Source organism: Vigna unguiculata, chromosome 10 (genome assembly GCF_037176805.1).
Source record: "Vigna unguiculata cultivar grain cowpea cultivar isolate G323 ecotype 2 chromosome 10, ASM3717680v1, whole genome shotgun sequence".
Taxonomy (NCBI): domain Eukaryota; kingdom Viridiplantae; phylum Streptophyta; class Magnoliopsida; order Fabales; family Fabaceae; genus Vigna; species Vigna unguiculata.
In genome coordinates this window covers 44023785-44040344 of record NC_140801.1, presented here as the reverse complement: position 1 = coordinate 44040344, position 16560 = coordinate 44023785, and the positions used below count along the sequence as shown (strand labels likewise).

At 34.5% G+C, this 16560-nt stretch overlaps 1 protein-coding gene and 2 pseudogenes across 1 annotated transcript; all 3 read right to left on the bottom strand.

Moving 5' to 3' along the window:
• Positions 1–1038: 1038 nt before the first annotated feature.
• Positions 1039–2287, bottom strand: LOC146883299 (MDIS1-interacting receptor like kinase 2 pseudogene; annotated as a pseudogene).
• Positions 2288–7546: 5259 nt separating this feature from the next.
• Positions 7547–10650, bottom strand: LOC146883298 (uncharacterized; annotated as a pseudogene).
• Positions 10651–12374: 1724 nt separating this feature from the next.
• LOC114166870 (uncharacterized) lies at positions 12375–15557 on the bottom strand. Its single transcript, XM_085667918.1, has 5 exons — positions 15156–15557; positions 14937–15080; positions 14751–14822; positions 12933–14633; positions 12375–12840 (listed from the first exon to the last, which is right to left on the bottom strand). Exons 1-5 carry the CDS (start codon positions 15553–15555, stop codon positions 12458–12460), a joined length of 2700 nt encoding a protein of 899 aa, XP_085524044.1. The 5' UTR covers positions 15556–15557; the 3' UTR covers positions 12375–12457.
• Positions 15558–16560: the final 1003 nt, after the last annotated feature.

The window sequence follows — 16560 nt, the reverse complement described above, 5'->3', positions numbered from 1 at the left end:
ACATAAAATTAAATATAATAAAAAATAAAAAATATTTAGGTTTAATTTTTCTTTAGAATCCTGATTTTATTTAAAAATTGATAGTAAGATTAGGTTAACTATACCAACAAAGCAAATCATTCATATTAAGAGTTTCAATTTTAATGAAAAGATCATTGATATGTTTTGAAGAATTTAACGAAATTTATCATACAAGACGATCAGTTTTACAAAAATTGAGACTAAATTGAAACTTAAAAAAAATTGGAAGACCAACTTAACATTTTTAAACGAAAGCATGAATCAAAAGAGTAATTAAACCAAATATTTATTGACCTAATTTTTATTTTCCTTTTCATTGTCTTTTTAGTTTTTCACAAATTGTAATAATCTCTCACTCTCATATGTCTTCTTTTTGTTTTTAAAGAAAAAAAAGTTAAATATAAACTCATTATATTTCTCATTTATAGTCTTCCTTTCCTGTCTTTTGTCTTATTTTATAATGAAAATATTATTTTTTTTATCTAATGAGCTTTTTGTATATTCTTTTTTTATGAATATAGAAAAAAATAATAGTGTATTATGTATTAAGAATAATGAATATATTTTTCTTTTAATAATTACATGTCTCAATTTTTTATTAGATTATATCAATTATTTTTTTATTATTTTAAAAAAAGTATGTTGATAAAGAATGATAGAATAAATTAATCTTTAAGAGTGATGAAAAGAAAATTATTGACTAAAACAAGATTAATTCTACCTCTTCACATATTTTAAAGCATTATACTAATGATAAAAAATGTTCAGTTAAAGAAGTCATTTTTTGAAACATTATACTAATGATCAAATCTAATGATCTCAAAATTATATTACTTTGACCCCTCCGACACTTTTAGTCAAGATCCGCCACTGTATGCTACCAACTTATGATGAATGTCATTTATGTTCTATGATTTGTTATTGATAAAAAAAAAATGTAGCAAACATCATTAATTTTTTACTTGTCTAAATATGCTAAGTATTGTTACTTCCCTTAACTTTTTGTCACACTAGATGTCATTCTTGAAACATAGATGAAAGATGAAATATGTCTTGACTCATCACTTGATGTATAAAAACTTCGTGGAATGGCAAATGTAATGGCAGTTTGAAACTAGAGAATTTCTCAGCAACTTGTTGCATTGATGGCCTCAAGTTTGGTTTGGAGCATATACATGATAATGCTACATTTACCACAAGATATATATCTTGAGCATCTTTCCGAAGAGGAAGAGGAAGACGTGAATCCAAGAGATCTTTCAACAACATATTTTGAGTAGTTGAGTTTGATAAAGATGAGATTAGCTCTCCAGGATGTTTTCCCATTAATGTTTCTAAAGTCACCACCCCAAAACTATAAACATCACATTTTTTTTGTCACACTCAATGTATATGCAAGCTCTGTAGTAGACAAAGAACTAAACAAAGTTAATTTAACTCCTCAAAATATATTATTACACCAATTATAAAAAATATTTGTGGTTTCGTAATAGAAAATGACATTCACCTGGCACAATGTAGCCATAAGTGCCAACTACACAGGTTTGGTTTGAAGAATCAGGATTAAGGAGTTTGGTTGTGCCAAAGTCTGAAACACAAGCCTCTAATTGTGAGTTTAATAGAACATTACTACTTGTTATGTCTCGATGAACCATTGATGCAACACAGTCATGGTGTGTAACACTCCAAATGTTGAGATGACACGAAAAGTTATAAAATTAATACTTTTAACGAATAAAAATTAATAAAATTCCGAATTCACCCTTATCGTCTCGTCAATATGCTCCTCTTCAGAAGTATCTGCATTATCATTTGGAAATCCTGCTATAATTACTCCACTAACGATCTTCCTTGCTCCAACTTTGATCTCCACCCTTAAGACCTTCTCCCAACCTTTCTACACACTCTCTCCACTCAATCTTTTAGGACTCCTACTTTATTTTTAGCCACACAAAATTTTTCTCCTTTATTCCCCCTTTCAACCCTAAAAAAAAAACTAATTTAATTAAATTAAAACAATTAAATCTGAATTAATTCTTTAATTGGGTTTTTAATAACTAATCAACTCCCATTAATCTCTTTGTCTATGTCCAAATTCGTAGAACCTATCCCAAATTTTTCATCTACTCAAATTCGTCCTCAAGGAAAAAAAATATAAAATGTTATAATTTTATTCTAACCAAGTTTCAAACTCACAACCTCCCAATTACCAAGTACAATGCAGCGACATTGCCACTTGGTAGTTATGCTTTATAGACACGGCCATATGTACCTATCCCAATACAGTACTTGACGTCAAAGTCTTATGTTGCTTCAATGATATCCTCAAATGCAATTTTTCCATCATAGTTCCATATAGAAAAAAAGTCTCCATTCTTTGTTGATATTCCTTCACATTTTTTCTTAGGAATAGATCTTGAGAAATCTTAAAATTCTCTATTTGACTGATGGCCACATTCATTGTTTTCACTACTGACTGATAGCATGACTGATGAACAGAACCTTGCATTGTTATCCATGGCATAAAGAAAAGGAACACGAGTAGAAGAAGAGAGCAAGAGAATGAACAAAAGAAAGAACGTATTATTTCCAAACTGTTTGGTAAAAAGTACATCTAAGAAGAGAGAGAGAGAAATAACTTATATAGGAAAAGAAAAGAGAAACAGAAAAACGAAAAACAGAAAGTAAGAAACTGTCACTCCTTTGGACGCGTGTTACTCTTTTGGACACGTGTAAAAGGTGTTAAGTGGTTTGCGGTGTGTGGTAATTACTAATATTTTGAGAGCCCCCCTCAAGCTGGGAGTGGATGTTGAGCATACCCAGCTTGGAACAAAGAATTTGGAAGCTTGAAGGTGGCAGAGCCTTAGTCAGAATATCCGCATGCTGATTTTTGGAGTCAATAGGGAGAAGTTTGATGATGCCATTTTGAACCTTTTCTCTGATAACGTGGCAATCGATTTCAATATGTTTTGTTCTCTCATGGAAGACTTGGTTAGTGGCAATCTGCATGGCTGATTGGTTGTCACAAAATAAGAGAGCAGGTTGAGGATGTTGAACTTGAAGATCCTGAAGAAGATATAAAATCCATTGTAACTCACATGTGGTGGAGGCAAGAGCCCTATATTCAGCTTCAGTTGAGCTCCTAGAAACAGTGCTTTGTTTCTTTGATTTTCAAGCAATGGGAGAATGGCCAAGATAAACGATGAATCCAGTAACAAACTTTCTTGTTTCTGGACACCCTGCCCAATCGGAGTCACTGAAGCCTTTGACTTTTATTTCACTGTTTGCATCAAGAAAAATGCCATGGCCAGGATTTTGTTTGAGATAACGAAGCACACAAAGATATGCCTGATGATGAACTATGGTAGGAGCAGCAACATGTTGGCTCAATTGGTGAACAACATGGGTAATATCAGGACGGGTATTGGTCAAATATAGGAGTTTTCCAACGAGTCTTCTATAGGCAGTGGTATCAGTAAGAGGTTCTCCATTTTCAATGATGTTACATCTAGAAAACTTCATAGGAGTGGGCATAGGAGCAGAAGCTAACATTTTGGTTTCTTGTAGTAAGTCCAAAGTGTATTTCTGCTGGCAGAGATGTATTCCCTTGCTGCTCCTTGCCACCTCGAGACCAAGAAAATAGGTTAGATTTCCCAAATTTTTAATTTTGAAGGATACATCTAACTCGTTTGTTATATTATTGATCTCTACTAAATCGTTTCCAGCCAAGATTATGTCGTCTACATAAATCAATAGAGCAGTAATGCTAGAATGCTTGGTTTTTGTAAATAAAGAATGATCTGCATTAGCCTGTTTAAAACGGTGAGAAATCAAAAAAGTGGAGAGCTTGTCATACCATTGGCGACTAGCCTGTTTAAGACCATAAAGAGATTTGTGCAACTTGCAAACCTGGTTCGGCTTTGTTGACTTCATACCCAAAGGAAGGTCCATATACACCTCTTCATTCAAATCCCCGTGAAGGAAAGCGTTGTTAACATCTAATTGTTTCAGGTGCCATCCATTTATAGCAGTCAAAGACAACAACAGACGAGCTGTGGTCAGTTTTGCAACAGGAGAAAAAGTATCTAGATAGTCCAAACCTTCCATTTGTGTGTAGCCTTTGGCTACAAGGCGTGCCTTGAATCTGTCTACAGTGCCATCAGCTTTGTATTTTGTCTTGTATACCCATCTGCATCCCATAACAACCTTATTCTCAGGTAGGGTGGTCACGGTCCAGGTGTTATTCTTTTGGAGAGCTTGAACCTCTTCATTCATAGCTGCATTCCATCTTTCATCTTTGATGGCTTCCTCATAAGATGTAGGCTCAACATTGCTATCAATAGCAGAGATAACTTTTCGAAAACTAGGTGAAATTTTTGAATATGAAATATAGGATTCAATAGGATATCTAACATTTTTAGCTAATTCAGAAGCAGCAGAAAAAGTATGGTAATCTTTCAAGTATGAAGGTGGCCTTCTACTCACGTTGACAAGTAGAATGATCAATATTAGGTTCAGCCTCATTAGAACTTAAGCTTTCGTTATCAACATTATCAATGTCAACACAAAGGCTTTTAATAATATCTGTCATAATAGAATGGTAATTTTCGGAAACAGGCAAGGGTATATCAGAGGAATTCATGTTAGTATCATCATTGGTCTTTTGAGAATAGGGAAAATAATTTTTCATAGAAAACCACATTTCGAGAAACATTAATACTATGATTTTTAAGATCAAGAACAATGTATTCTTTCACATTACTTTTGAATCCTAGAAACACACTAGCATTAGCACGTGGATCAAGTTTATTTCTGCTAAAAACAAGAGTGTTATTGTAACACATGCAACCAAAAACACGTATATAACTAAGATCAGGTTGTTTGTTATATAATTTTTCAAAAGGAGAAGCATTCTTTAGAAAAGGCGTTGGTATACGATTTATCAAAAAAACAGCATGACTGACAGCATAGCACCAGAATTGAGTAGGAACATTGAACCTGAAGAGAAGAGCACGTGTCACGTTCATTAAGTGTTGATGCTTTCTTTCCACGATCCCGTTCTGCTCTGGGGTTTCGACACAACTTGTCTGGTGTACGATTCCTTCGGAATTGAAGAAGTCCTTCATGTTAAATTCTGGACCGTTGTCACTTCTCACAATTTTGACACACTTATCAAATTGATTCTTGACAATAGTTATGAAATTTACTAAATGCTTACGAGTTTCAGATTTATTACTCATCAAGTATAACCAAGTAAAACGTGTGTGATCATCCACAATAGTAAGAAAGTATCTGTATGCATGTAAAGAAGTAATGGCACACGGCCCCCAAATGTCAACATGTATAACATCAAAGGGTTTATCAGCATAGGAATTACTGCTAGGAAAGGGCAATTTTCTCTGTTTGGCAAGGTGACAAGTCCCACAATTATCAGTCCTATGCTTACGAATATAAGAATGTTTCTGATTCAAGACAGCTAATCTTTCATCAGACAAATGTCCTAACCTATCATGCCATAAGTTGGAATTCATGCTATTACAATTTCGATCAAAAGCAGCAACATTCTTTGAACTGTCAAACATATAAAGGCCAACACTAGTGTTAGCTATACCAATCCTCTCTTTCGTATGTGGATCCTGAACAATACAAGAATCTTGAGTGAAAACAATCTCAATATCGAGGGAAGATAAAAGCTTAGAAATAGAAACCAAATTATATCCAAAAGTAGGTATGAACAGGACATTGTTTAGCAGCAATTTTTCATTTAATTGAACAGAACCAATATGCATAGCAGTGACCTTAGCATCGTTTGGTAAACTAACAATTATAGGATTGATTTTCTTATAAGATGAGAAATTATTAAGACAGCAAGTGACATGGTCTGTGGCTCCAGAATCGAAAATCCACAGATTAGTCTTCCTGTAAAAGTTAATAATAGGAAAAGATTCACCTTGATGTGTTGATCCGGATGTTACAGTGTTTATCTGACTGTTTTGAGATTCTGAATTAACACCATCCTTGTTACTAGATTGAAGAAGAGCCATAAGATTTTGATATTGTTGTGGTGTCAGGCGCATTTCCTGATCCGTGGAAGAGCAGTCTCCCTTTGATACAGTTTCTTGTTTGACATCAGTGGTTTTGACAGCATTACTTTTCCCATTGTACAACTTGTGTCCAAGGGAGAAACCATGTTTCCTATAACATGCATCTATGGTGTGTCCATTCCTCCCACAGTGGCTGCATATCCTTTTATTTGCGGGATTCTTGGAGTTTCTGCTATCATTGTTTGGGGGGAAACCATTCTTTCTATAACACGTGGACTCAGTGTGACCACTCTTGCCACAATAGCTACAAGAAACTTGAACATTAGCAGTATTAACTTTTATATCAGATTCATTAGATGAAACATTTCCCATAACTTGTCGTTCTTGTTGCACAACATACGAAAAAATTTTGGAGATTGAAGGGATAAGATCCATTAAAAGCACATGAGACTTTATGTTGCTATATTGTTCGTTTAAACCCCGCAAGAATTGCATAGCATGATCCTCATTTTTTCTTTTAGAAATCAAAGAAATAGGATTACAGGGACATTTAACTTTGCTAAAATTATCTAACTCATCCTAAATAACTCTCAGTTTAGTGAAGAATTCAGTTACCGTAAGATCTCCCTGTTTTATAGAAGAAGCCTCCATCTGAAGGTCAGAAACACGTAAAAGGTCGCCTTGAAAATATTTGGATTTGAGATCATTCCAGATTTCTTCTGCTTTATTCATCCATAGAATACTTTGGCGTATGGAAGGAGATACCAAATGCACAATCCAAGAAACCACCATATTGTTACACCGTTTCCACGCTTGATAGGTGGCGTCTTTTATGGATGGTTCAACAGTAGTTCCATCGATGAACTCCAATTTGTTTTTCGCACTTAGAGCCGTCATCATCGATTTGCTCCATGCGTGATAATTGTTGACATCAAGAACTAGTGAAACCAGTGAAATGGCAGGATTCTCACCAGGATGGAGATACAAGAAGCTATGAACAGAAACTTCATTAGTAAGATCTTTAACATCTTTTGAATCCCCAGACATGATAATAGAAGAAAAGAAGATATCAAGATCAAAAAGAAAGGCAGAAAAGGAAGCGAAAGAGATGAAGAAAACAGAGACGCACAGCAGAGCACTTCAAAAGAAGTGCTCTAATACCATCTTAAAATTCTCTCTTTGACTGATGGCCACATTCATTGTTTTCACTACTGACTGATAGCATGACTGATGAACAGAACCTTGCATTGTTATCCATGGCATAAAGAAAAGGAACACGAGTAGGAGAAGAGAGCGAGAGAATGAACAAAAGAAAGAACGTATTATTTCCAAACTGTTTGGTAAAAAGTACATCTAAGAAGAGAGAGAGAGAAAGAACTTATATAGGAAAAGAAAAGAGAAACAGAAAAACGAAAAACAGAAAGTAAGAAACTGTCACTCCTTTGGACGCGTGTTACTCTTTTGGACACATGTAAAAGGTGTTAAGCGGTTTGCGGTGTGTGGTAATTACTAATATTTTGAGATACACTATTGGAAGGAGTACTAAAAGACTGAAAAAAAATGATAGGAATAACAATGAACATGATCGTTGGCTTACCTTTTCTTGTTTGAGGTTCAGTTTGATAGACCAAGTGGAGTATGTGAAATTAGGCATGTCGTGATAATCAATTAATGATTCTTCTCGAAAAGAATAGTAATATGGTACCTTTGATTTTGAGTCAACATCATGCGAGAAGAGAAAGGAATTGTATGAAAGGTTTATATATGATAGAGTAGCAAGTTCCTTATATATTTTACCTGAGAAATTATTATAACTAAGATCCAATCGACTTAGTACAGATCTCCTTCTAAAAATAAATGGAATCTCGCCACCAAAAAAATTGTGACTAAGATTAAGGTCATTAACACAAACAATTTGAGAAGTTATATGTTTCCATTAAACAAGTTATAGCTTAAATCAACTTTTGGAGCATAGGGACATTTCATGGTTTCTAATGGTATTGAACCACATAACCGATTTGATGAGAGATATAAAGAGAACATTGCGCCCATTTGCAGAAGTTTTGGAGGTATGGAACCTGAAATTTTATTATGAGAAAATTGCAAAAATGCTAATTTGGACAAATTCCCTAATTCTTTGGGTATGTAACCTTCTATTTGGTTATAATCAAGGAAGAGATATGTCAAATTATGCAATCGACTTAAAGTAGGAGGAATTGAACCTATGAGTAAATTTCGTGAGTGAGAAAAAGATAATCAGATTCTCCTATATCGACAAGTAAGAGATTAGTAAATTACGTGAGAAATATAACACATTGTAAATTTTTTTTCCTTTAATTGATTTTGAAAACCAAACACATTGATTCTACGTTACAAAATCAATTCTGATCAATTCTACATCATTTTGACGCAGAACCAAACACGCACTTGATAGGATTGGTTGAGAGGGTCCATATTTGTGGAAAGACAGAGAAAATGTGTGTTGAGTGCATTGATTGGGGAACCTGTATGAGAAAGTGCAGTGTTGACTGACAGACTTTGTGCCCCTTCCTACAAGTTCATTCCATGCCTTCATCAAAACGTTGCACTTTACACATCTCTGTTCACCAATGTAGAGTGGACTCTGCTTAATATCTTTTACTGTGGATTTTAGTTGAACTTCACGAGATATGAGTAAGATTCACGTTGCTCATATATTTTATTAATTTTTTATTTTTACTTTAAACTGAATGATAAACAAAGTTATGTTAAATTGATCGATTTGTTATTGTTTTACTTTTGTGCTCTGTGTAATTGGTAAGAGGAAATTGGGTTGAGATTTTGTCTCGTATTCCTCTAAGAAAATAACACTTAAAAAGCTGCATAACACATTTAGTTACCACTTGAATTCGTCAATCTCAATGAACCAATGTTGGTTTTACATACTATGATTTTGTTTATTCTTTTACTGGTTCAGTGACCAATCTAACATATTATATATGAATGGTTTATTGATTCTGGTGTGAGGGAGGACCAAGTGGCCAAAATAAACATATATTTTACAGAAATCATTTTGCAGTTGCAGACCGTGACTCCAAAAAAAAAATTGTTACGTGGCACGTGGCAAAAACAAAATTCAAAAAAAATAAAATGAGATGTTGACACGTGACATATTTTTAACACCGTTACCACCGTACTAACGAAATGAATCTAATTGTTACGCATTTTAAAAAATATGGATCCAATTGAGATTAAAAATAATCTTAAGACTTAATTGAGATTTTTGAACAAAAACGTGGACCAACGAAACATTTTAACCTATTTATTATAATTCCACTTAGCCGGCTAAAGTAGCCTTGGCCGGCAATGCTATTGGAATGAAACTGTGAAAGATTCAATGAAATAGTGTTATATAACACTGAAACTTGACACTGATGCTATAATAATTGGATAAAGAAGATCATGAAGAAATCTGGGGAGGATATTAAAATGATATCAGGGGAGGCTCCGATTATTTTCTCCAAGGACCTAACCTCTGCAGTTATAGCCACTGATCTATTTGACTTTTTTGATCACTTTGGTTTCAAACTCTTAAAGCCATGCACTTGGGGCCACCACCACTGTCATGGAGGTTCAAACTATAGATTACTCTTCAGCAACCTTAACTCAACAACAACTACAATATTTGAGTTCTATACATGGCTATGTAATTATTGTAAGAACTTTATCATTGTAATTATGTAATTTCTACATATATACTAAGAACTTTATCAGCTGGTTATGTATAACCATACTTGAATGAAAGGAAGTTGTGCCATGATCCTTCATACACACAAGAAGTGGTATATCTCTTGTTCTATTTTCAGCTTGAAAATCTCCTTGTTATGAAGTGAGATAATAGGCTGCATAATGTTCATACAGTGGAGGTTTTAAGGAGGAAGAAATCAAAGTATATGGGAAATAAAAACAAAACCAGGAAATTTTCCAAATAACTCTTGTGGGAACAACGTGGAGAAATAATTCAAATTCTATGAACGAAAACAAGAGGCACACTCAACTAGCAAACATCTTTTTCAGATTTCAAAATACTACTGGTATATGACCAAAAAATTTTCTGTTTTCAAAGTACACAGTAGTCAAGTTCTTTCATTGGCCCAATGCAGAAGGGATTGAATTTGTGAGTAAATTATTTGATACATATAATTCCATTAATTGTGTCAAATTTTCCAATTATATATATGCAAATTGGTTTGAATCAAGATAGATATGACCACATTCTTCAATAGACCTAATGTAGAAGGGATTGAACCAGTTAGGCAATTATTATGAAGAGACAATGTATCCAATAGTGTTAAATTACCAAGTTCTGGTGGTACTGAACCTGCAATTAATCCAGTGAGAGTAAGAAATAGATATGTGAGATTCTGCTCTTGGAAGGATTCAGAAAGACTTAAAAGTGCTTTAGGCACAGACATATCATGAAGATGATTATTGCCAAGGTTAAGATCCCTAAGCTTCGTAAGTGTGCTTATTATTTGGGAATGCTTCCTTGGAGTGCAACACGGAAGGCCCTAAAGAAAAAATATATTTGGGCTCTGACAAACATGAATGGCGAATATCAAACAGTTAGAAATAAAAAAGTAAAAAAAATCATCAAGATTTTAGACATAGGGAGGGAGGTCACAGTTTTGGTCTTGAAAGAGAATAAAATCATTGATTTACCTTTGTACTAATCAGTTAAACAAATTCTGCAAATAAAACGTACTGTCAAAGGAAACAGAAGTTTGATAGCAATCAAAATGCAGAGTAGAAAATAAAAATGTATCATAAAATACTTTTAAATCTACTGTATTTATTGAACTTTGTCTTAACCGAACACGGACTTTAGCGTCAAAGTGTCTTTGACAGGTAACACACTAGACGAACTGAACAACAAAGGTGTAAGCAACGGTGAAAGTGTTCAAGATACCTTCAATTTCATATCAAATTTGACATGTTAGTCATATTAAATGATTATATTTAGGGGGGAAACAACCCTTTTTGACTTAAGATACAAAATAAGGTATTATGAATTTTAATGAAATTTGGCTATTCTGCAGTGAATATGAAAGAAAATATCAAATATGCAGCTGAGCCGCAATCACCGGTGTTGAACCATGGAAGTAGAAAAAATAGGACATCATATTTTGATCTCCTAGCTGAGCACAACAAATTGGAGTTGAGCCACATGAGTAAATCCTTTTTGGAAGGAAAGATGGAGCACCAATGAATGAGGCTGAACAATCAAGAAAACTCTCCCAAAAAGGAAAGGTCAAGTGCTAAGCACAAGAACAAGGGGCTGAAATGATAAGAAAATCCTCCATAAAGGAAACCTTTGTAGTTGAGCGCAAAAAGTTGGGCTGAGCACTTTATATAAATGAAGACCTCATTTCCTCATTTTAGGAATTGTGGAGGCTCAAATATGCAACAGTAGAATAGGAATAGGTCTCTGAGACTAGAGAGAGATGCTTTTATTGTAAATCCTATATGTAGATGTTGTTGGAATTGTATTATAATATTTTATAATTAGTTGAACTCTCTCGTGTTGAGGTTATATGTAACCAATTCTAATTCTTTGTACTCCTACTTCTTGGATATTTATCTATGCTTTCATTAATAGTTTGTGCTTTGATTTATGCTTAGTGATGAATTGACAACTCATCTACTTAGTTAGTTTGGATTGAGTTGGAAAATTGGTCTCAAAGTCAAAACAAATCATCACACTCTAGCTAGAGGCTTCCACATGATCTAGAAGTAGTCTTCGGTGAAAGAGTCTTGCAAATTAAAGCAAGGATTCATTCAACTAGGAGTGGAGGAATTATATCAGGTTTGAATTCCTTAGGTTCTAAGTTGCAAGAATGGGCCTAGACCTACCTTTATGAGTATGGAAGAGATGAAGAAAAGGCGCGCATACAACATATGAATAACAAAGGCGTGCGACAAAGTTTATGCAAGTGGAGGATTTGAGAGACTTTAGAAAGCAAGTTAGGATGGAGGAAAACTCTGATAAGAACATGATGGGAAAGTTCCATTAGGTTGGCTGATCGTCTAGGGACCCGAGGAGAGGTCCCCGATTCACTAACTATACTCCTTTGAATACCATCTGATTGTGCATGTGATCAGAAAGTTGTATCAGGTTGGGAAATGTTTTAAAGTTAACAAAATAGTCCTTTTAATGGTTTTCAAACCAAGTTTTTGTTGTTTTAAGGAAACACTTATAAGAAAACAAATGAGAAACATTTTCAAATGGAAATATAATGTAAACTAGAAAACAAACAACAATAACGTGTACCTTTTGAATTCAATAAAAGCAAAAGTTAGTGTTCTTAATATGCAAAGCATTATTACTTTCCTCAACTTTGGCTCAATAGAGTTCACTCTTGACAATTGGATAAAAGATAGCATATGTCTTGACTCATCAACTGATAGATCAAAACTTCATGGAAAGGTAAAGATAATGGTAGTTTGAAACTTGAGAGTTTCTCAACCACTTCTTGCATTGATGGCCTCAAGTTTGGTTTTGAGCACAAACATGATAATGCTACATTTATCACAAGACTTATATCTTGAGCTTCCTTCCTAAGAGGGAGAGGAAGACGTGAATCCAAGAGATCTTTCACAAACATATTTTGAGTAGTTGGGTTTGATAACGATGAGATTATCTCTTTGGGATGTTTCCCCATCAATGTTTCCAAAGTCACCACTCCGAAACTATAAACATCGCACTTCTTTGTCACGCTCAATGTATAAGCTAGCTCTGTTGTGAACAAAAAAGTAAAGAAAGTTAATTCCAATTATAAAAGTTCTACAAAAAGATATTGTTGTTTTGTAATAGAAAGTAGCATTCACCTGGAGCAATGTAGCCATAGGTGCCAACTACCAAGGTTTGATTTGAAGAATCAGGATCAAGGACTCTAGCTGTGCCAAAGTCTGAGACACAAGCCTCTAATTGTGAGTTTAATAGAACATTGCTACTTGTTACATCTCGATGAACAATTGGTGGGCTGCAATCATGATGCATGTAGGATAAAGCCTTTGCTATCCCTTTAATGATATTCACCCTCTTACTCCAACTCAGCTCCACAGCTTCAACCTCGTTATTCAAAATATAAAATAGACTACCTTTTTCCATGTATTCATATACAAGAAACATACACCGGTTGTGGAGGCAATAGCCATGAAGCTTTACGATATTTTTATGACGGATTTCTGTTAACATCTTCACCTCATTCCTAAAACTTTTGTCAAATGATGGGTTTTGAGATTCCACACGGTGGAGCTTTTTTAACGCAACAATATTTCCACTGGGTAGTTGTGCTCTATAAACACTACCATATGCGCCTGTCCCAATACAGTACTTGAGGTCAAAGTCTTGGGTTGCTTCAATGATATCCTCAAATGCAATTTTACCATCATAGTTCCATATAGAAAACAAGTCTCCATTCTTTGTTTCTATTCCTTCACACTTTTTCTTAGGCTTACATCTTGAGAAATATAATATTGAAAGGAGTAATAAAATAATGAAGAAAATGATAGGAAGAACAATTAACATGATCACGGGCTTACTTTTCCTAGTTTGAGGATTTGTTTGGTGGAGCAAGTGGCAGTATGTGAAATTGGGCATGTGGTGATCATTGATTAATGAGTCTTCCTGGAAATAGCAGTAATCTGGTAGGTTTGATTTTGAGTCAAGGTCTTGTGAGAAGTCAAAGGAATTGTATGCAAGGTTTATGTATGATAAACTAGCAATTTCCTTGTGTATTTTGCCTGAAAAATTATTATAACTAAGATCCAATCGACTAAGTATGAAGCTTCTTCTAAAAAGAAATGGAATCTCACCAACAAGAAAATTGTGACTCAGACTGAGGTCATTTACACAACCAATTTCAGAGGTTATTGTCCCATTAAATAAGTTATGGCTCAAATCAACGACTGTATGATAGGGACATTTCATGGTTTTTAATGGTATTGAACCACATAACTGATTTGACGAGAGATATAAAGAGGATAATTTTTCCATTTGCAAAAGTTTTTGAGGTAATAAACCGGAAATCTTATTATGAGAAAGTTGCAAAACTTGTAATTTGGTCAGATTTCCTAATTCTTCGGGTATGTGCCCTTGTAACATATTAGAATCAAGGTAGAGGTGTACCAAATTCTCCAATCGGCCTAAACTATGAGGGATTGAACCGTTGAGGGAATTATATGAGAGATGTAATCTTTGTAAACTATTTAAATTTCCAAACTCTACTGGTATAGGACCAGTAATTTGGTTAGATTGAAGGAAGAAATCCGTCAAGTTCTTTAGTTGACCAAAAGCAGGAGGAATTGAACCTGTGAGTGAATTACCCGAGAGAAGTAATATTTGTAATTTTGTCAAATTCCCTAATTCTGTCGGAATCCTGCCTTCAAGTTTGTTTGATTCAAGATAAAGATATTGCAAATTGATCAATTGACCCAATGCAGATGGGATTAAACCTGCTAGAGAATTCTTACATAGAAATAAGACCTCCAATTGTGTCAAGTTACCGAGTTCCGGTGGTATTAAACCTGCAATTGGATGAGAGTAAGAAATAGTTTTAACCATTAAGGTATTTTGAAATTTGTTTGATTCAAGATAGAGAAATTGCAAACTCATCAATTAAGCCAATGTAGATGGGATTAAACCTGATAAAGAATTATCACAGAGAAATAAGTTCGTCAATTGTGTCAAGTTACCAAGTTGTGGTGGTACTGAACCTACAATTGGATCAGAACAAGAAACAAGAAAGAGATGGTTAGATTCTATTGTTGGCAAGAAAGAGATGATTAAATTACATGAGAAATGAGAGAAATATAATTACATGTTATTACCTTGAAGTTTGTTTGCATGAAGAAGGAGAGCACGCAAGTTCTTCAAATTACCAAGTGAAGATGGGATTAAACCTGTTAAAGAATTCTGAGAGAGATATAACATCTGCAATTGTGTCAAGTTACCAAGTTGCGGTGGTATTGATCCTGCAGTTGGAGGAGATGAAGAAAGAGTGAGTTAGAATTTGTAAGAATGAAATGAAGAGAATTAGAAGTTATTACCATGGAGATGATTGTTAGACAAGATGAGATAGCTAAGGTTAGTGAGTGTGGCTATTTGTGTGGGGATGGTTCCTCTAAGACCCATTCCATCTAGATACAGATACTCTAAATTGGGGAAGGCAGTGACGTTCAACTTCTGAATCCAAAGCAATTCTTTTGATGAAGGAATGTTCATCGTTGAACCACCAATAATAATAACATTTCCTGCTACATTGCAAGAGATACCGTCCCAATCACAATGGTTTGTGATATTTGGGTAATCATTCCACCAACCGCTGTGAAGCAAAGCCTCTCGTTCCTGATTCATGGAAGAAGAATGCATGGCGCCACCAATAACAGATGATAGCTCAGCCATCATATAAAAGGCTATAAGTAGTAAACTGCATACACACTTAGCCATACTTGATTGTATCAGATTCAAATGCCTTCGGTAACTCATCAACTATATAATAGTGACCCATGGAAACATGCTTTCGAAATTCTGCTCAACCGTTTTCAGTGAAAAAATGGAAGTCCAAAGACGCGGTTTTTCAGAAGAGTTAATAGGATTGGTTGAAAGATATGTATGATACATTTATAATACCAACTAGTTTACACCTAATAGCTTGGACCCATGGCCCCTGTGTATTTATTTTACCAATGTTCAGCGCTTTTGAGGTTGGTGCACTCTCTTTAATGCATTGCCGAGGACTTAGACGTAAATTCACTTTTCATGCACACGGAACATTATTCTTATTTGATTGAATGTATGTGAAGGTTTCTGCAAAATAATTATGATAGGATTGGTTGAATAAGGTTCCATATTTGTGGAAAGATAGAGAAAATGTGTGTGAAGTGCATTCAATGAGGAATCTGTATGAGAAAGTGCAGTGCTAATTGATTGACTTTCTTCCCCTTCCTGCAATTTCATTTAATGCCCCTTCCAGTGTGGATATATCTTTTACCGTCGTCTTCAATGTATATCGAAAAGTACACTTAATTAGTCAACTCTTATTTTCATGTATTAAGAAGAAGATCACTGGTTGGAGAGGAACATCAGCAATTGAGTTAAAGAACAACACTTTAACAACAAAAATATATTGCACACCAACAACAACGATTCAAGAAGTGTACACGAGGTTGAAAAAGAGGAAGACTAGTTTGAGAGAACGAACACAGTTGAAGACTAATTTCAGCGTGAAATTTCATTAAAAATTAAAAAGAAAAAAACAAGGCAGTGTCACGTATGATTGTGAGAGAAGTAATGAAATTCTACATGTGAGTATATCACTTTCCATTCCAAAATACTTATGTATTGAGTTGAGCAATATGTAATCCTTCACCTGTCAGACAACTGACCTACAAGATTTTACGGAAATTGGAGATGAAAATGAAATATAAAACTTGATCATGTTCAAGGTAATTA

Bases quoted from the DNA above. Each gene is read 5' to 3' on its own strand.
- LOC114166870 (XM_085667918.1), bottom strand. From the start codon at position 15,555: ATGGCTAAGTGTGTATGCAGTTTACTACTTATAGCCTTTTATATGATG. The intron at 15,081-15,155 runs GTAATAACTTCT...CTCCAACTGCAG, and splicing joins GTCTAACAATCATCTCCATG to GATCAATACCACCGCAACTT. The intron at 14,634-14,750 runs GTTTAATCCCAT...ATCCAATTGCAG, and splicing joins CTGTGATAATTCTTTATCAG to GTTTAATACCACCGGAACTC.